This window comes from Antechinus flavipes, chromosome 3 (assembly GCF_016432865.1).
Source record: "Antechinus flavipes isolate AdamAnt ecotype Samford, QLD, Australia chromosome 3, AdamAnt_v2, whole genome shotgun sequence".
Lineage (NCBI taxonomy): Eukaryota > Metazoa > Chordata > Mammalia > Dasyuromorphia > Dasyuridae > Antechinus > Antechinus flavipes.
Window position 1 is genome coordinate 453,072,076 of NC_067400.1, and position 22,031 is coordinate 453,094,106.

The window sequence follows — 22,031 nt, forward strand, 5'->3', positions numbered from 1 at the left end:
GAAATAGAAAAAAATGGGGGGATGCCCATCAATTGGGGAATGGCTGAACAAGTTGTAGTACATGACCATGATGGAATACTACTGTATTGTAAGAAATGATGAGTTCAACAATCTTAGAAATACATATACTTATACAATACAATACTTATACAAAATAATGAAGCGCAATAAAAAGCAAAACCAAGAGAACATTGCATACAGTAAAAAACAGTAAAAGTTGTTTTAAGAACAACTGAATAATTTAGGCATTTTGACTACTACAAATACCCAAATTAACTACAAAGAACACATGAAGAAATTCTATCTGTATTTAAAGAACGAACTGATAAATAGAAGTACACATAGAATGATTTCACACATATATACATATTTGTGTCTAATGGTAGCTAGCCATGGTTGGGGGAGGGGAGAAAAAAAAGAAATTTCCATGATAACTTTATTATGTATTTAAAAGAAATAACAAGTTAAACATAATAGATTTGCAGTTTCATACACAATCATCTTTTTATTATACTATGTTATGGAAATGCTTGCTTTATTCTACATATTAAAATAAAATAAATTTAATTTTTAAAAAATAGAATGGGCAGCTTGCTCATCCAACTCCCTCATTATTACCAAGTTAATTACAATTACCAAGTTAATTACAATTACCAAGTTAATTACAATTACCAAGTTAATTACAATTACCAAGTTAATTCAGCAAATATGGATTGACTAAGAGGCACAAGATACTAAAATTAGAAGAATGATAATGAAAGATAAATTGAATGATCCCAAAGCTTCCAGATTCAAAATGCTGGGTTTTGTTATACTGATGAATCTGCCCCGAATCATCAGTCCCTAAGATATTTCTAGTTAAGATTTCTATAACAAAGGTGCAAAGCCCTATAAAATGCCATCAGGCAAAAAAAAAAAAAAGGTAACTGGTTCTGGTTAGTACTCAGAATACTAGCTGTGTGACTCTGGACAAGTCACTTAACCCTGTTTGCCTCAGTTTCCTCATTTGTAAAATGAGCAAGAGAAGAAAATGGAAAATCACACCAGTATCCTTGCCAAGAAAACCCCATTCACAAAAAGTCCATTGGGTCATAAAGAGTCAGACATGATTGAAAAATAGCAACCAAATTATTATTAGTGTACAAAATAAGGTAAATGGTTCCAGTCCAATAGAAATATGAAGGGAAAATTCAAATGAGATCAATTCATGGGATTCATAACTGCTGGTTGATTGGTCTAAAAATCCTTGCCAAGATAAGTTGGTGATTTTTCTCCTTCTTGAGTAAGTCATTGTTAGAATGGAGATAATTTTATACCTATCAAATTGGCTAAAATGACTGAAGGACATGTGGAAAAATTGAGGTACTAATTCACTGCTGGTGGAATTTTGAACTAATCCAACCATTTTGGAGTGCAAGCTGGCATTATACCCAAGGAATTATTAAATTCTCTATACCTTCTGACCCAGAAATTACTACTACTACTACTAGATCTATTTCCAAAGATGACTAGGGGAAAAGGCAAAGAACCTATATGTTCTAAAAATATTTATACTGTCTTTATGATAGCAAAAAAATGGAAATAGAAAAAATGGGGGGATGCCCATCAATTGGGGAATGGCTGAACAAGTTGTAGTACATGACCATGATGGAATACTACTGTATTGTAAGAAATGATGAGTTCAACAATCTTAGAAATACATATACTTATACAATACAATACAATATACATATACAATACAATACTTATACAAAATAATGAAGCGCAATAAAAAGCAAAACCAAGAGAACATTGCATACAGTAAAAAACAGTAAAAGTTGTTTTAAGAACAACTGAATAATTTAGGCATTTTGACTACTACAAATACCCAAATTAACTACAAAGAACACATGAAGAAATTCTATCTGTATTTAAAGAACGAACTGATAAATAGAAGTACACATAGAATGATTTCACACATATATACATATTTGTGTCTAATGGTAGCTAGCCATGGTTGGGGGAGGGGAGAAAAAAAAGAAATTTCCATGATAACTTTATTATGTATTTAAAAGAAATAACAAGTTAAACATAATAGATTTGCAGTTTCATACACAATCATCTTTTTATTATACTATGTTATGGAAATGCTTGCTTTATTCTACATATTAAAATAAAATAAATTTAATTTTTAAAAAATAGAATGGGCAGCTTGCTCATCCAACTCCCTCATTATTACCAAGTTAATTACAATTACCAAGTTAATTCAGCAAATATGGATTGACTAAGAGGCACAAGATACTAAAATTAGAAGAATGATAATGAAAGATAAATTGAATGATCCCAAAGCTTCCAGATTCAAAATGCTGGGTTTTGTTATACTGATGAATCTGCCCCGAATCATCAGTCCCTAAGATATTTCTAGTTAAGATTTCTATAACAAAGGTGCAAAGCCCTATAAAATGCCATCAGGCAAAAAAAAAAAAAAAAAAATCCTCCTACTTCTCTTGATATAATTAAATATGACTAGATTATAGTGTGTGGTCTGGAGAAATGAGGAACAGAGATGAGAAGCCAGTTTAAAATGTCTCAACAAGGTTAATTCAATTCCGTATTTTCATCATTTCCAAAGAATGTCCAAGTCAGTTTTGTCTGAGTGAAGTCCCACTGATCCATACCCATTCTAGTTGTTTCCAGAAAGATCTCCACAGGTTAGTGGTGACTTAAAGACAGCTGAGTATGGTTCCAGAGATCTTAATTAAGATCAAGATAGGGAATAATAACAATAATGATAATGATTATAGCTAATATGAAAGGAGATAAGGAGAAAGAACTTTGCAAGCCTTAAATGACTGAATAAAGAAACCTTTATTAAGTATTCCCTATCATTACGAACTGTGCTATACAAATGTTAACTATTATATAGCCTGGGTAATAAGTGAGAGCTAGCATGATCGCATATAATTCGTTCTGCTGAGTGGACTGAAAAGGAGTTCTGACTACTCTTTTTACGGTTAGATCATGAGAGTATACAGCACAAATATTTTGTTTGGCTGCGTCTGTAAAGATGGTTGGTCCTTCAAGAGGAACCTTAGAAACCTTCTTTTCAAAAATCCATTGCCAATTATGCAGTAGTCTGGTTATCTTTAATGGAGATCCATGTGCAAAATTTGGAGCCATGGCCAATAAAATCTGCCACTCTGGGATGGTTTCACAGCATACATTAATTTGTGCATTTGTATAGAAGGTATATATCTTGTCAGGTCTTGTCCCAGATAATTGTACTGCTCGCTTAATGGCCTTTATACTCAGGATACTGTAATGATGTATGTAATTGTAATAGAGCATATAAACTGGGACAAACTCCACAGACTTGGAGAAGACAGAGGACCAGAGGCTGGAGCTCAAGCTCTCGGAGACTCAGAGAGACTTTAAGACAGAGACCGTGATGGTAGCTCTCCTGCTTTCTTCACTGAGACCAAGGGTCTGAAGGCCTCCAGAAAGCTAGCCCAGACCCCACGCAAGGAGACAGACTGAAAGAGACAATAAAGATTTTTGGACTTTATCCCTGGCTATTCTCGTGATGATCATTCTGCTGAAAACAAGGCTGCTTCCAATACGTCCAGAAAGCTAACTAGAACATTACAAAGAAAGACTATCTTTCATGGAAGGAAGAATGAAAGCCTCTTCCCTCAAAATACCAATATTTAGTTTGTATATACTTATTTATGTACATGTATCCACTGATAGAATGTAAGCTTCTAGAGAGCAGGGGCTGTTTAATTTTCACCTCTATATTCCCAGAGCCTAGCATAATGCCTGGAACTTTACAGTAGATAGAGTACTACATCTGGAGTCAGAAGACCTGAGTTCAAATCAGCCCTCTAATACTCACTAGTCATGTGACCCTGGGCAAGACAATCTGTTTGCCACAATTTCCTTATTTGAAAAATGGGGATAATAATAGTACCTCCCTCCTAGGGATGTAACAGGAATCAAATGAGATAATTATAAAGTACTCAGCACATAGTGAGCACTATATAATGATTAGTTATTATTGTTATGGTGTAAAAAAAAAAAAAAAGGTAACTGGTTCTGGTTAGTACTCAGAATACTAGCTGTGTGACTCTGGACAAGTCACTTAACCCTGTTTGCCTCAGTTTCCTCATTTGTAAAATGAGCAAGAGAAGAAAATGGAAAATCACACCAGTATCCTTGCCAAGAAAACCCCATTCACAAAAAGTCCATTGGGTCATAAAGAGTCAGACATGATTGAAAAATAGCAACCAAATTATTATTAGTGTACAAAATAAGGTAAATGGTTCCAGTCCAATAGAAATATGAAGGGAAAATTCAAATGAGATCAATTCATGGGATTCATAACTGCTGGTTGATTGGTCTAAAAATCCTTGCCAAGATAAGTTGGTGATTTTTCTCCTTCTTGAGTAAGTCATTGTTAGAATGGAGATAATTTTATACCTATCAAATTGGCTAAAATGACTGAAGGACATGTGGAAAAATTGAGGTACTAATTCACTGCTGGTGGAATTTTGAACTAATCCAACCATTTTGGAGTGCAAGCTGGCATTATACCCAAGGAATTATTAAATTCTCTATACCTTCTGACCCAGAAATTACTACTACTACTACTAGATCTATTTCCAAAGATGACTAGGGGAAAAGGCAAAGAACCTATATGTTCTAAAAATATTTATACTGTCTTTATGATAGCAAAAAAATGGAAATAGAAAAAAATGGGGGGATGCCCATCAATTGGGGAATGGCTGAACAAGTTGTAGTACATGACCATGATGGAATACTACTGTATTGTAAGAAATGATGAGTTCAACAATCTTAGAAATACATATACTTATACAATACAATACAATATACATATACAATACAATACTTATACAAAATAATGAAGCGCAATAAAAAGCAAAACCAAGAGAACATTGCATACAGTAAAAAACAGTAAAAGTTGTTTTAAGAACAACTGAATAATTTAGGCATTTTGACTACTACAAATACCCAAATTAACTACAAAGAACACATGAAGAAATTCTATCTGTATTTAAAGAACGAACTGATAAATAGAAGTACACATAGAATGATTTCACACATATATACATATTTGTGTCTAATGGTAGCTAGCCATGGTTGGGGGAGGGGAGAAAAAAAAGAAATTTCCATGATAACTTTATTATGTATTTAAAAGAAATAACAAGTTAAACATAATAGATTTGCAGTTTCATACACAATCATCTTTTTATTATACTATGTTATGGAAATGCTTGCTTTATTCTACATATTAAAATAAAATAAATTTAATTTTTAAAAAATAGAATGGGCAGCTTGCTCATCCAACTCCCTCATTATTACCAAGTTAATTACAATTACCAAGTTAATTCAGCAAATATGGATTGACTAAGAGGCACAAGATACTAAAATTAGAAGAATGATAATGAAAGATAAATTGAATGATCCCAAAGCTTCCAGATTCAAAATGCTGGGTTTTGTTATACTGATGAATCTGCCCCGAATCATCAGTCCCTAAGATATTTCTAGTTAAGATTTCTATAACAAAGGTGCAAAGCCCTATAAAATGCCATCAGGCAAAAAAAAAAAAAAAAAAATCCTCCTACTTCTCTTGATATAATTAAATATGACTAGATTATAGTGTGTGGTCTGGAGAAATGAGGAACAGAGATGAGAAGCCAGTTTAAAATGTCTCAACAAGGTTAATTCAATTCCGTATTTTCATCATTTCCAAAGAATGTCCAAGTCAGTTTTGTCTGAGTGAAGTCCCACTGATCCATACCCATTCTAGTTGTTTCCAGAAAGATCTCCACAGGTTAGTGGTGACTTAAAGACAGCTGAGTATGGTTCCAGAGATCTTAATTAAGATCAAGATAGGGAATAATAACAATAATGATAATGATTATAGCTAATATGAAAGGAGATAAGGAGAAAGAACTTTGCAAGCCTTAAATGACTGAATAAAGAAACTTTTATTAAGTATTCCCTATCATTAAGAACTGTGCTATACAAATGTTAACTATTATATAGCTTTTAGGTATGCAAAATGCTTTTACAAATATTAATTCCTTTTAATCCTCACAATAATACTTAAAGTAGGTATGATTGTAATTTCCATTTATAGATGGAGAAAGTAAGAGTATGAGAAGTTAATTGACTTGCCCATTGTCATAGAGTTAAATATCTGAGACTAAATTCCAACTTAGGTCTTCCTAACTCCAAACCCTTGGAAGTTAATTTAATGCTGTCAATCAAAACTATCTGCTGAGAAGAATATATCCACACACACACACCCCCAAAAAAGAAGTAAAAATTATAAAGTTAATGGAACTCAAGCTATTGTTGAGCACTGAAATAATCCACTTAACGTTATATATAAAGTAGATAATTTCTTAACTGTGAATCACTGCATTTGTCTAACCCTTCCAAATTGCTAATATATTTTAATATCCCTTTCATTAAAAAAAAGAAGTACCATATCAGAGCTCTCATTTTGTAAGCCATAAAACCATAAAAGAAAATGTTCAAATTGGAAGTTCTTTACAAAGAAATCCTAACAACACAGCCTCTGGGCTATTTCCAATTTTTTACTACTTGGAATAATCATTTAGAAGTGTTATTTACTAGCTTTCCATTCCTTTTAATCAATACTAAACCCTCTTTAAGATTTTCCCTTGAAGGCTTAATATTAGCATTTCAATTTTCCTTTACCTTAGATGGGTCATATCTTCGCAGAGTTTCTAAGAGCTTTGGAATGTGTATCCTTGTTTCTTCTTCACAGAAGAAAACCCAAGATGAGTTTCTGCTAAATGATGTGGAAAAACTAAGAAGAAATAGTTTACAATAAGTTCTACTTCAAATTGAATTTGTCACAAAGCCACAAAGTTGTGAGCAGGAAATAAAAAAAAATGGAAGATTACAGTAATAATAGAGCCTTATTTTTTTCCACATGATTTTCCTTTCCTTAGACAATGGTACAAAGAGAATTTTATCCTATTGGCCCTTCAAACTCACTTTTCCCATAAAAAAAAAAAAAAAAAAAAAAAAAAACCTCTCAGAAGGCAGATAACAGAATGTTCACATACTCAATTGGGGAATTCATTTGTTTATCTTTGAAGTAAATTGTGTTTTTAATTTAAATATTCTCTTTTTATTCAAAATCAAACTTCAACAAATATGGTTTTAATGCAATGAGAAACAATAAAATTTCCAAGGCTTAAATTCCCTGTCTCCTTGAAGCATGTTGTGGTCCCTTTAAGAAACTGTATTTCCTATTAATCTGTGATTCCTTTCAGATTCCCAGCCCCTCCTGGCTGAGGCATATCCTCCCCAGACAAGTTGTCTTTCCAGGATGCCAGAACCTTTGAAAATCCTGGTCAAAAAGCATCCCTTTGAATTCCAATAGGAGATCCAGGCTTGTCCCAGGATTTGAAAGAAAAAGAAGGCACTTTAAGATCACACTTTTAAGATATAAAGAAGACTCCTTTCAAGGGCTCCAGAGAGTTGGTGGTTGGAGGGAGATTGGAATTCAGCTAATCTAATCAGTGTTCAAATTTTGAGGTTGAGGTATTTTTCTGCCTTAAGAGACAGCCTAAAGATGAGTCTTTAGGCATAGGAAAACAGGTCCCAAGCCCCAAGCTTTCCCAATTCTATAGCTCTCGTCTGCTCTAGGTGTCCCCAGAGAGACAGAAAAATGTGACAAAAGCTCTCCTCAGTAAGAGGGCTATTTGTCAACTCACGGAAGTTTGTCTGTCCAAGTGTCTTCGAAGAGACAAATCTGCATGAGTGCAAGGCTCCAGACAGCTCCATGTGTGTGCCCTGGGGAATTCGAGCTGTCTTCTCTCCTCTCCCCCTAAGAAGGGTGGTATGGAGGCTTACTGGGAAAAAAATAACCTTATGAACGGTCACCAAATGGGAAATCAGCTGTCACTAGAAAGACTGAAATCCTTGACTTCTAGAGAAAAAAAAAAAAAACACTTTAGTGTTCTCCATTGAACAGTTCCTTGCCTGACTCTAGACAGTACCCAGATTCTATAGCTCCTCATCCTTCTCTAGAGAAGGAGAGCAACAAAATGCTCCTTGAGCTGCAATACCAGAGAAACTGAGGCAAGATAGAGATCAGTTAGGGAAACTGAGGCAGTAAAAGAGAACTGTGGCACAACAGAGCAATCAGGGACCAGCTATAGAACAGAGAACAAGTCTAGAGAGAGACACCACAGGAATCCCCGCAAGTGAATTCTGCAAGCTAGTGAAAAGGCAACAGGAAAGACCTCTTTTCCTTTAAAGGTGTTTACCAAATTGAAAGTCGTTAAGGAGTTTTCAAATAGTTTCAGTCTCTCCCTCTAACTCCTCATTTCCTGCTGCAGTGAGAGAATGAGTATAGAAAAGAAAGAAAGAAGCTATCTTCACTCTTTTAAAAATTTAATTAAATTTGCTTTGGAATTTTATTCCCCATCTTATCATACCAAAGGTCTTTCCTGAAGCTTCAACCTGGCCAGGGTTGGAACTTAGAAAAAAGCCTTTAATTGCTGGCAGGGGCATAGAATGCCAATCCCGGAAAATAGGAGAGAATATGCAAAGAGCAAAATTTCTGGGGATTGAGAAAATTAGGAGTGAGAAGTTCCCACCTGTCAAGTTGGGTAGGAGAAAGAGAGAGAGAAAGGACATAACCTGCTTTCCACAGCTAGGCTATTCATCTTTCCACAAGGAACTGAGGAAGTGGCACTTTAAGCAAGTGCCCTGACACTAGGGGAGGAAAAAAAAAAAAAAAACAAACCAGAGAGCAGTTTGGAATCCCTTGTCTTTGTAAAAGGCTGTTGACAGGAGGCACTATTCTAAGGCAGGATAGATAGAAATCAGGGAAACCAAGTCCTATTTTAAAATGTATGGGACGAGCTTGCTTCCTGAGAGGGCTGGAAGCTGCGGCTCCTTTAAGAGCCAGACAAAGGTTCTGGGAGGGGCGTGGCCCGCTTGTCCAGGTTAGTCCATTAGTTTAAAAGTTGGTAGGAAACTTTTCCGGAGATTTGAGAAGATAAGATTGAGTCCCAATCTCCCCACTGAATAGTACCTCAATAAGGGGACAGGATAGGAGCATTTAAACGGCAGGTTATCAAGCCATATGGGAGAGGTCTGAAACAGACCTTGAGGTCCTCTGCGATCCCCACTCCATGGGGGAGGGGGAGGAAAGGCCAGAGGTGCTGGGCAAGAGTGGGGGAGAAAGAAATGCAATGTTCTTACCTCTAGCGAGGGCTCCTCTGTTGATTCCACACTAGAACTTGAGGGAGGGGGAGCTGATCAAACCCCCAAATCTTGCTGGGATAGCAAGACCTGAAGGAGACACTCCTCCCGCCCTCTCCAAGCTCACCCCAGTTCAGTGACCTTTCTCCTCCTGGCTGATCATTAGAGACCCCAGTGTATGTAACAGTGGAGTGGGAGAAGGACTCAAGTATAGCTTTTCTTAAGTTTCTCCATTTATCTCCCAGAACAGATCAAAGACCCCTGAGAGGGGTCCCCAGAACGGCCATGTGTCTCCTTGGTCTGGGGGGGAGTGTTAAAGAGATACTTCCTCTAGTGTCTCCTGCCTGAGGGCAGGGCTTTCTGGTGAGAGAAAAAAGAATTTAGAAGTGCCTTGAGATGCAAAGGAAGGGCCTTTGTCTCTGGAGGGGCTGGACAGGGAGAGTTTCCTCAAGCCAAGTATCTCTGCTCAAGGAAAGATTTTAGAGGCAGCGGTATTTCTAGATTGTGGACAGGTAGTTTTCCCAAATTCTTGCAGCATCTCTTGTGTGTCTAGATGTCTTTAGGGGACAGAGAGTGAGGCAAAAGGAGGCCTTTTGTAAGTCCACAGCAATTCGCATAGGACATCCCCTAAGAAAGAATTGTGCACCAGCGTAAAGCTCTAACAATCACCTAAGCCTGACCCTGGTGGCCTGGGTATCCACTGCAGAATAGGGGGGGGGAAAAAAGTCTTTTATCTTGTCCAGAGTTCTGGAAAATTTCCTGGTCCCGCTATCTCTAGAAATAGAATGTGACAACCTTTTGCCAGAAAATACAGATACTCTTCTCCCCGGGAGAATACTGCCCATAGCCCAGATCCAGTCTGGATGCCCACTACCTTTAGAGATAGTGAGACAAAAGGAGGAAAATGCAGATAATCTCCCCGAGGAGAATGCTGCTCCAACAGCTTAAAACCCAAAGTGGTTCTGAGTGTCCAGAGTTTTGGGTTTCTGTTTGGTGGCCAAATGATGTCTAGTTTTTTTGGGTTCCCAGTGAGGGAACCAAAATATGATAAGGTCTAGATTTAAGGAACCAAAATGAGATTAGGGTTCCTGGTAGTCAGGGAGTTAAATGATATGTTCTAGTGGCAGGTTCAGGGTTCAAGGAACCAAATGGAGATGTTTGGCTTCCCTGCAACCCCTTGGCATTCCGTGCAAGGGTAGGGAGTTTTGGGGACTCCCTTCTGGTGGCGTGGAGATGCTCTGTAAAGGAATTTACAGACCCGAAAACATAGATTGAGAAAAGAGTTTTATTATGGGGATTGGAAGTAAGGTTAGAAATACTGACAGAAGCAAAAAGTCTGGTTAGGAAAAAGGTAAGGATAAAAGAGAGGATGGCACTGGAAAGAGTATTCCAGTGGACAGAGACTCCTTGGCATAGCATGGCATAGCCTAGCCTAGCATAGCATGGCATATTTGGAACCTCTGCAAAGAAAGGGTTTTAGTTTGGCTCTTTTAAATTGAATGTCCTAGTGGAGGCTGGGACAGTTCGAGCAGATCAGAACTAGTGGGGGCTGGGACAGTCCAAGTTGGCTCAGACCCAGTGGGGGCTGGGAGAGCCCATATCTCCTATTGGAATTCAATGGGATGCCTTTTGACCAGGATTTGTAATTGAATCAAAGGTTCTGGCATCCTGGAAAGACAATTTGTCTGGGGAGAATATGCCTCAACCAAGAGGGGCTGGGAATCTGAAAAAAATCACAGAGCAATAGAAAATATAATTTCTTAAAGGGACCCAACCCACTTCACCCTCACTTCCCTAAGTCACCAATTCTGAAAGTTGGAAAAACACCCAGCAACTTTCTGACAAGAAAAACTAAGTAACAGAAGCAAATTCTGGTAGGGTTATCAGTAATTCAGAAAAAAATTTTCATACATACTGAGGTAATAAAGGAAGTATGGTCCATGCTCCGTCATGCTTATCCAGCAGATGAACAAGAAGAACTCTGGGGAGCTCCTAAAACACCCAATAAAGTAAAATCAATGAATAAATAAACAAGAGAGAGAAATAAGTCAAAACACATGACTATTACAATATTAAATAGCCACTTAACTTAAACACTAACAGGTGATTTTAATGTTAAAGTTTGGTCAAGGTCCTTTTTCTTCTCCTTAGAGTCTATAGGAAATGAGCATTCTCCAGTCAAATGTGCATTATTCCCTCCATCTGGGCAATGAAACATTAACTAAGCTTTTCCAAGAGAAACTTTTGATGATTTTCCTAAACTAGAATGTAAGACAGAACTGAGAAAAAGGAAGAGCCTCAGATGTATATAGGTGTTCCCAAGGGTTATAGCTAGAAAAGAATTAATTCTACGAAGAGGATTCCTTCTTTAAAGGAAGAGAAAGCTCATGGTATTCTATAAGCATATGTACATAAGAAAAAATAGTATAAATTCACTTTTTAGGCTAATAAATCAATATAAATATTCAGAGTGAGCAGATCTGGAGACAATATAGGGGGTTTATGCTTTATGTATTTCTAAATATGATCCATTGATAGAGAAACTGTAATTGTTTTCAAGAAACACACACTTCTAGTGAAAAGAATATAGATACATTTTAACTTCATTAATATTTAATTAAATGGCATTCTTTTTGAGAACATAACACTATTTTCCCCTACCTTAAGTAACTATAGAAAGAATAAAAATGTTTGTGTTATAAAACTTGCTAGAGGAACAATGGAAAGATTTAGTTTTTCATTACTGGCATTTTTTTCTGCCCTCTCAATATGCTTTATTACAAGTTTTATACAAGATATAAAAACATATTCTCCTAATCATCATAGACAGGAAAATGAAATGATAAACATCCAATTTTGCCAAGCACATCATCATTACAGAACTACTGGTATCATCAATTCAACCTTGCAAGTTGTATACTTTGAATTATTTTCTGAAGAAAAGGTTGACTAATAAAGTTGGAAATTTAAAAATAAATGAAGCTTGTTTCTTTGTTCTACATAGAAGTTACTTCAACATAGCTGCACAAATTAACATCAAAGTAGTCAAAGATTAAGATGAACCAAAAAGGAAAAAAAAAGAAAGAAATGAACCAATTCTTTGTCACACTCTTCTCTTTTCCTGCAGAAGATTTTCCTACTACTACAAAAGTACCATAAGTTTCCTATTCCTAGACTCCCAACCTAGTATTATTCTCCATTCCCCACTTTCTCTTACCTACCCTATATTCAAAAGGCACCAAGTCCTTTCATTTATACCTTAGTAATAGCTCCATTCTCCCTTCTAATATTAAAACCTCTCTGGTGCATCTGGACTCTTGCAATAGTCTGCTGGTAGGTCTCCCTTGAGTCTCAAGTCCCTTCCTACTCAATCAATCCTCTCTCCAATCAAGTATCAAATTGATTTTCCTGAAATTCAGGTCTGACCATATCTTAACCTCCCTTTTTGAGAAATTCCAGTGACTTTATATTATTTCCAGAATCAATTAGAAAATCTTGTGTTTGGATTTTAAAGTCCTCTATAACTTGGCATTTCCCACTTTTCCAGATTTCTTAAATTTTATTCCTTTCTATGTATTCTGTGAATTACCGATGCTGATTTTTTTGTTCTGGAATTAAAATTGTCTTTCATGTCTGATACATTTTTCTTTTTCACCAATACCTCTTGGCTTCCCCAGGTGTCTTTAAGTTCTGTAAAAAAACCATTCCTTAGTACTTATTTATCTTAATGTAGACTATAAGCCTCCAAGGGAGGAAAGAGAGACAGCACTAGCATCTTATGCTCTTTACTGAGGGACATGAATAGAGTGCTTACTAGTCCCTGACCCTGGGATACCAACACAGTCCTGAGAAATGATTGGCTTGACTCAACCTAGTAGCAGATCAGCCCATTGAGACACTATGTCCTGCAGAAAAGGAGCTATTGCTCCAGTATGTATATGGTTTGGCAGATGAACTTGATGAGGCAAATACCTTGAAGAAATCTGTTTAATTTTGAGTCCCCTATCCCTCAGGGACAGATGGGAGAATGTGTCATTGGTTTGGGGGAAGTTTTTGTACTTTTGTTTTCACAATGTCTTTTCAGTAACTATCTCTTTTAAAAGATAATTGATATTATCCAATTAAACTGATAATGGAATACTACCCAATGGTATTGATGATATGGAAGAAATATTAACTAACAACTGATATTGAAAATAATATACTGGAATGAGTACTCAAGCTGATAGCATTAGAACAATGGTCCCTAACACTTTTTATTCCAACTTTATTCCAAGTATAACAACACTTAAAAAAAACTGTTGTGAACAATTGTAGAGACTATAAACCACAGGGTAATTATTCTACTCATCATAAACTTTTAGTTTATTATCTAAATGTTTTTTACAAAACTTAAAAAAAAAAAACCTTCCTCTCAAAAGCCCAATATAAAATATACATTTCATATAATAAAAATTAAAGAATATAAAATTTTATACTATCTAAAATTATGAAAAGTGTAAATATAAAATTTAAAAATAATAAATATTTTATGTGGGACATTCTATAAGAATTAAATGAAGCAATCCAGCAAGATCTTATATGCTTACCATCAGATGTCAAAGTTCATATTAAATTTCTTTATTTTACAAATTTTATCAAATAATAATATTTCAATGAAATAAGTTACAACTTGTAAGAGGTTTTACATAATGTAATCAATTTCATTGCAATGTTGCATTGCTTTATTTGAACAAAGATTTACAATACTTGTCTCAAGGTCAAACAAAGATGGTCTTCAATCTGGTGCTTCCCTGAGTTTATTTCTGTGTTTTGATTTAAAAGAAGAATAAAGTGAAAATGCTTACTCATGCAAATATGTGGTTTAAAAAAAAAAAAGGTTCTCTTCCTAAGAGATAGAACTTGAGCAAATATACAAAGGTAGAAGGAATATTGAACTTAGAGAATAGTGTGATATCTAGAATGGCTGTGGTAAAAGGAAATGATATGAAATAAGAATAGCAAGATCAAGTAAAGCCAAATCATGAGAGTTTTAAATGCCAAGCTTAATGTCTATGTTAAGAGCAATTAGGTGATATATTGGATAGGTTACTGGATTTGGAGTGGAAAAAACATCTTCCTGAGTTCAAATCTGCCCTCTGATACTTACTAGCTATGTGAACCTAAGGAAATCTCTTAACCCTGTTTCCCTCAGTTTCCTTAATTGTAAAATGATCTGGAGAAGAAAATGGCAAATCACTCCAGTATCTTCACCAAGAAAACCACAAATAAGGTCATAAAAAGTTGGAAATGATTGAACAACAGCAAATGTATATCTTAACCTAGGAGCAAGGGGAAAACATTAGAGATATTTTGAGTCAGGAAGTAACATCTCTTATAGAAGTTATTTTAGAAGGAACTTAGTAGTACTTTACAGAATATGGGCCCCATAAGCCTTCAAGAACTTGAGTCCAAACAACTATAAGAAGTACCAGAGTATCTCAGACCATTAGAAAAGTATCTTTTCCCCATGCTACTTAATAGCATTTTATTTTTTTTTCCCAATTATATGTAAAGATAGTTTTCAGCATTTATTTTTATGATTTTGAGTTCCAAATTTTTCTTCCTCCTTTTCCCTCCCCCTCTCCAAGATCTTAAGCAATCTGATACAGGTTATGTATGTTCAATTATTTTAAACTAATTTCCATATTAATCATATTGTTAAAGAAAATTCAGAACAAAAGGGGAAAAAAATCTCAAGAAATAAAAAACAACTAAAAAGTGAAAATACTCTATTTTGATCTGTACTCAGTCTTTATGTTTCCATTACCAGTCTATTGGAATTGTCTTGGACCACTGTATTGCTAAGAACTAAGTCTGAGAGTTGATCAGCACACTATGTTTTTGTGGTTGTGTAGTGTTTTCTCCTGGTTCTACTCACATCATTTAGCATAAGTTCATGTAAGTCTCTCCAGTCCTTTCTGAAGTCATCCTGCTGATTGTTTCTTACAGAACAATAATATTCCATTACATTAATATACCACAATTTATTCAGCCATTCTCCAACTAATGGGCATCCACTCAGTTTCCAGTTTCTTGCCACTACAAAAAGGGCTGCTACATTTTTGCACATGTGGATCCTTTTTCCTTTTCTATGATCTCTTTGAGATACAGGTCCAGTAGAGACACTGCATAGCAAACTTTCTTAATAATTACATCACAAAAAGTTTGAGAACACAGGTAATGAAACACACTTCCTCCTCTCTGTGCACACAGGTGACTGTAGGAAGATGAGTCTAACTGGTTCCAAACTACCTAGCTGCCCATATACCTGGCTGGTATACTTATATAGGATATAAAGATTTTATATATTTTAAATTTGAAATAGTAGAAAGAAGTCAAATCGATCAAAAAACTCCAAATTTTATATTTTTAGAAAGGAATTCAAAAAATGAAAAGAATTTAAAAAGAGCTTTATTAGCACCTCACACTTGTACCAACCTTTAAAACTAAGCAACAATTATTAATTTGGCTTTTATCATACACTCAGATTTTTCCCCCCAAGAGCTTAGAATACATATAGAATTAAGTTTTCATGATTTCTCTTTGGACTGCTAATCACATGCTGCTTTTAAATACCAGTCACTGACCCTGAGATACCAGCACAAACCTGAGAAATGATTGGCTTGACCCAGTCTAGTAGTAAATTAGCTCACTGAGACTATGTCCTACAAAAAAGGAGCTACTGTTCTAGTATGTATATGGTTTTGGAGATGAATTTGGTTAATCAAATAGCTTGAAGCAATCTGTTTAAGTCTGAGCCTCTTATTACTCAAGGACAAAGGGGAGAATGTGCCATTGGTTTGGGGAGGAAGTTTTTGTACATTTGTTTTCACAATATCTTTTTAATAACTATCTCTTTTAAAAGATAACTGATATCTAATTAAATTGATAATGGAGTACTAATCAAAGTCTAAGATCTTGGTTCCCACAGCACCCTTCTTGACAGAGCTTCTGAGGTCTTTCCCACTTTCCTGGGTATGCCTAGGTTACATTATCTTGACATCTTGAACCAAACCTTCTGTACTGAATGTATGGACAAAATTGAGGAACAACTCTACTGTAACCAAAAACAAAGTGTGAATGGAAACTAATGGGAATGATTTTCTGGTGTGGCTCAAAATAGAAGGAATTGGAAGGTAATAACAAAGGTAGTACATATCACATTCTGAAGGACAACATCTACTCGTATGATAGCATGTCAGAGCAAACTTTCATGAGACCTTAGAGATCATTTAATTCAATTGCATTGTTTTCCAGAGGAGGAAAATTAAGTCCCAAAGTCTTTTAAGGGATTTGTCTCAGTTCATAATACTTAGCAATATCATCTTTTGTGTGTACCCTTCCCTCATAAGATCGTAAGCTCCTTACAGCTGGGCACTGTCTTTTTCATATTTGTTATCCTCAACAATTAGCTCAGAACCTGTCATATAACAGGTATTTAATAAATATTTATTATCTGACTGACAGCAAAAGAGCCAAGATTGAAAACTAGGCTTCCTGACTTCCTAGTCTCAATGTTCTTTTCTTTGCAAAGTTCTAGAATTTTTTTAAAAAATTTCATTTCTTTATGCCTCCTATTTATTTCTATTACAAGCGGGCCAGATCAGCTTAATTGTAGAATGGAAAGATAGATGTGTCAACAGTCTTGAGGACTCGAATAGTCTCTCACATAAAAGTTGCTTGTGGCCAGTAGCATGAAACTGGGGGAAACAGGCCTCTTTTCCAGTTCTACAGACAAAGTCATACCATTTCTGTCTTGAAAGATTATTATAGGTCTAGGGAGATGCTAAGAGGTCAGAGGTAGTATTTGACCTAGGTCCTCTAATGCCAGAGCCAATCAATGCTCATCTATTTGAGGAAGAGTCAAATGAGAAATCTTTAGATGTAGCTGTATTATTACAAGGGAATGATGTTTTGGGGTGGCTTTTAAATGAGATTTTATATGTGTGTGTGTGTGTGTGTGTGTTATACACACACACACACACACACACACACACACATATAGACATAAGTCCTGTGGAAACATTTTAAAATTTCCTTTTTAGATCCTAGAAATATTAGGAAATTAGATTTTTTTCCCCAGTCTTTTCAGACTTTTCATTTACACAAGGGAGTAAAACAAAAAATTATAGCTTTTCTTGGGGAAACAGATTAAGGGACTGATTAAACTCTAGATAAGATCAAGGCCTTTTTTCCTCCTAAAGTTCTGATCATTAATATTGAAAGAGAGGCATACTCTCTACCTTTTGTTCAATTTAAATTCTAATACAAATTAAGGGGAATAGTACAGAATAAATTGGGGGGTCTTGAGTGGCTCAACTTTTTGTAATTTTAATTTGGACTGTATTTTAAGCTACCATGGATAGTTAGCTGGTGCAGTAGATACAGTGCCAGGACTGGAGTTAGAAAGACCCATTTTCCTGAGTTCAAATCTTAGACACTTACTAGCTAGGTAAACTTGGGCATGTCACATAACTCTGTTTGCTTTAGTTTCCTCATCTGTAAAATAGAAAAGGAAACAGCAAACCCCTCCAGTATCTTTACCAAGAAAACCTCAAATAGAGTCAGAGAATAAGACTTGGCACAAAAAATGAGTGGGCAACAAATGAAATTTCTTTGTTCAAGATTCCTATAAATGAAATTAAAATTGTCTTGGGGACAGAAAATTATGTCAGAAGGCATGGAGACTTTGCCAATTTGGGCATCTTGGTTATTAAATTAGTGTTGAATAAAATTGTTTCTGTAAAGACTTGAGCTTAAAAATATAGAGGACAGGATTAGCATTGAAAATTTTTTTCTTCAACAACCCTAATATAAATATATAAAAAGAAATTATGACTACTCTTATTATTGCAATTGTTACTTCCTTGTATATCTGATGTTCCCTTAGGTTACATATGTCTATATCTCTGAGAAAGACAGGTATGTTGGGGCTGTGCTGCTGAGCTATTCTGAGGTTTTGGCCAAACAAAATGATTTCGGATTCATAGATTTAGTAGTGGTCTTAAGTCACTTATCTAGTCTCATTTTACATTTGGGGAAATTAAAGAATGCAAAGATGAAGTCATCAAAAGTCTGTATAATTGGAGCTATGTTGGTTTTTTTTTTTTCAGTAGCAATATATGATTTTAATTTGGACCATAAGGAAAAGTTAGTGCTGCAGAGTCAATGTCACTGAATTGTGGTGATGGAGAAGACTTTTGACAAACAGTAGATCAAATACTCACTACTTAAAGAAATTAATTAAATCGATTCAGTGAAAGGTCAAATACTGAAACTGAAGTTTAAATACTTTGGTCACATAATTGGGGAGACAGAACTCACTGGAAAAGACCCTGATGTTGGAAAAGATTGAAGGCAAAAAAAAAAAGATACAGCAGAGGATAAAATGGATAGTGCCATGGAAGCAATGAACATGAGCTTGGGCAAACTTAAGCAGATAGTGAAAAATAGAAAGGGCTGGGGAGTTAAGAAGAATTAGACATGACTGAACAACTCAACAATAACAAAGACCCTTAGAGAAGTGGTACCTAGTCTTATCTGAACATCCTATACTTCTCTCCCAAATTTCAAGGATTATGTAATTCTCTTTTTGTCATTTAAAGTATTAACATAACTTAGGCAAGACTGCTTACCTTTCCTGGCCATTTTGAACTCTTATTCAATCATTAAGGCTGTGTTATGAAGAGGAATATGATGTTCAACTGAGTATTTATTTCATAAAATCATAGGATCTTAAAGATTTCTTAAAAAGTCTTAAAATCAACTATTTCAAAGGTGAGATCTAGGAAGTATTTTGCCCAAGAATATATGCACTTAGTTTTTGAGGAAGCTAGACTAGAAACTAGGCAAAGAATTATACTATGAAAGAAAGAAGACTCTTTCTTTGTCTCCAGTTTCCCCTCTTTCCTCCCCCACTCTCTCTTTTTCTTCTAAGGTGGAGCCTGAGGCTGCAGTACCTTCTGGAAAGAGATCTAATTTTTTCTTCTACTTTTGCCTCTTTTGGCCTCAAGCTTTGCTCTCTTTGAAGTTTATATCTGAGCAGCTGAGGGTACCAGTGGGATACAAATTATCACAACAGAACAGTCAGACCTGCCCAGGGCCAAATGTTATTAGCACCAAGGGTAAATACCTAGCCCATTCTTTTGGATTTTCTACTAATGACATAAGAATATCTCAGTTTGAAACATTTCTATTCCGACTCACAATCAAATAATTCTCTAGAAGGATCAGAAAGAAGTCTTTAGAGACAAGGTCTCAGTTACTAGGGGAACACTTAGATGAAAAAATAATTTTGTGGGCTTGATAACTTGAATAATGATGAGTATTTCCTAAGTGTCTTCAATTTAATAAACCCCTTGATGTCTGATTTGCTTTGAGACTCTAAGTAGCAATACTAAGAGAACAATAGAAATTTAAAGAAAAATCTGGATGAGGAATAACATGTACCATAATCACTTCAGATTTTCTTCTAAGGGCTTTCTTCAAAGCACTTTGTTGTTGTGTAGTCATTTTTCAATTGAGTTTGACTCTGTGATCCCATTTGGGATTATCTTGGCAACGATACTGAAGTGGTTTGCCATTTCCTTCTCCAGCTCATTTAACAGATGAGGAAACTGAGGCAGACAGGATTAAGTGACTTGCCAGTCTAGTAAATGTCTAAGGTCAGATTTGTACTTGGATCTCCCTGATTCCAGGCTCAGCACTCTATCCACTGTGCCATCTTGCTGCCTTGGAGCCAAGTTATACTATGATTCAAGGGCTCACTATTTGTCTTTTTATAGTTGCATTGAAGGTCTCACAGCTAGTGTGATGATCCATGGGCTTCTGAACCAGGATATAGTAGTCAATGCTTGGCTAAGAGCCTCGCAGTAGATTGCCCTGGTGTGTGGGAGCCTCTCCATCCTAGGTCCCTGTACTGTACCTACGCTAGGCCACATCTCCCCACTGCCTGATTGAGACAGACCTTTCTTAAAATTCTTCTAAAATATCTTCCACTAGAAATTTATTACACTCCAAATATCTGTGGGTACTGTCATTCCAAAACTCATCCAGAGGCTTGATCTGGTGTTGATCTGAGGGAAGCCAGGAAGAGCTCAAGCAAAGTCCTGTCTACGTTCTGTCATCTTGCTCCACCCCATTCTAATTGTTTTTAACCTGCTCATGCTTTCAATAACATACCAAAATTTAGGGGATACAATTAAAGCAGTTCTTGGGAGAAATGTTTTATCTCTAGATGCTTATTTGCAATAAAATAGAGAAAAAGAAAGTCAATATTTCCATTTCACTTAGATTATCAGAGTTATTAGCATACAGTTGTTCTATTTATTGTTCTAATTGCCTCTTCATTGGTGGGAAGTTCTCTCTTTTCATTTTTCATACTAGCACTTTGATATTCTTCTTTCCTTTTTCTAATCAACTTAACTAAATATTTATCTATTTTGTTTTTTTTTTAAATAAAACCAACTCAGTTTTCTTTCAGTTTTATTCATCTCCCCTTTTATTTTCAGAATTTCAAAGTTAGTATTTTATTGAGGTTTTTAAATTTGTTGTTTTTTAGCTTTTTAAATTGCAAGACCAATTCAATGACTTTCTTTTTCTCATTACACCAAGTCCACATCAGGATAATACACCAAGTAGGATTTATACCAGGAATTTAGGACTAGTTCAATATTAGAAAAACTGTTAGCATAATTGATTTTATCAATAATCAAATTAACTGAAATCTTATTGTTATCTCAACACATGCAGAAAAACCATCTGACTAAATTCAACACTCATTCTTATTTAAAAAAAAATAGTAGAGAGTATAGGAATAAATGGAGTTTTCCTTAAAATGATCAGTAGCATCTATTTAAAATAATTAGCAAGCATGTTACATAATGGGGATAAACTAGAATCATTCCCAATAAGATCAGAAGTGAAATAAGGTTGCCCACTATCACCATTATTATTCAATATTGTATTATAAATATTAGCTTTGGCAATAAGAAAAGAAAAAAAATTTAAGAAATTAGAAGCAGTAATGAGGAAACAAAATTATCACTCTTTGCAGATGTCTGTCTCAATCAGGCAGATGAGTGGGAACCCTAAGGAATCAACTAAAAAACTACTAGAAATAGTTAACAACTTTAGCAAAGTTGCAGGATACAAAATAAATCCACATAAATCATCAGCATTTCTATATATTACCAACAAAGCCCAGCAGCAAGAGAGAAATTCCATTTAAAATAACTGTAGATAATATAAAATATTCAGGAGTCCACCTGCCAAGACATAGTCAGAAACTATATGAATACAATTGTAAAGCACTTTGCATACAAATAAGCAATCTAAACAATTGGAAGAATATCAATAGCTCATGGGTAGGCCAAGCTTATATAATAAAAATTATAATTCTACCTAAATTAATCTATTTATTCAGTGATATACCAATCAAACTATCAAGAAATTAAGTTACAGAGCTAGAAAAAATAATAAACTTCATCCATCTGGAAGAACAAAAGATCAAGAATTTCAAGGGAATTAATGAAAAAAAAAGGCAAATAAAGGTGTAATGTAAAACTACATTACAAAACCATTGGGTATTATTGTTCTATAAGAAATGATCAGCAAGATGATTTCAGAGAGGCTTGGAGAGACTTACATGAACTTAAGTTGAATAAAATGAGCAGAACCAGGAGAACAATGCAGCAACAAGAAGATACATTATGATCAGTTCTGGTGGACGTGGC

General features: G+C 35.3%; 1 protein-coding gene across 2 annotated transcripts in view; it reads right to left on the minus strand.

Moving 5' to 3' along the window:
- The window catches only part of B3GLCT (beta 3-glucosyltransferase), a 133,322-nt gene that overhangs the window by 49,810 nt on the left and 61,481 nt on the right, over window positions 1-22,031 (minus strand). For both annotated transcript variants that reach the window (XM_051986498.1, XM_051986499.1), the window contains exons 5-6: window positions 11,171-11,247; window positions 6,730-6,841 (exon numbers count right to left, since the gene is read on the minus strand). In XM_051986498.1, the coding sequence (XP_051842458.1) occupies window positions 6,730-6,841; window positions 11,171-11,247 (189 nt within the window). The remainder of the gene's footprint in view (window positions 1-6,729; window positions 6,842-11,170; window positions 11,248-22,031) is intronic.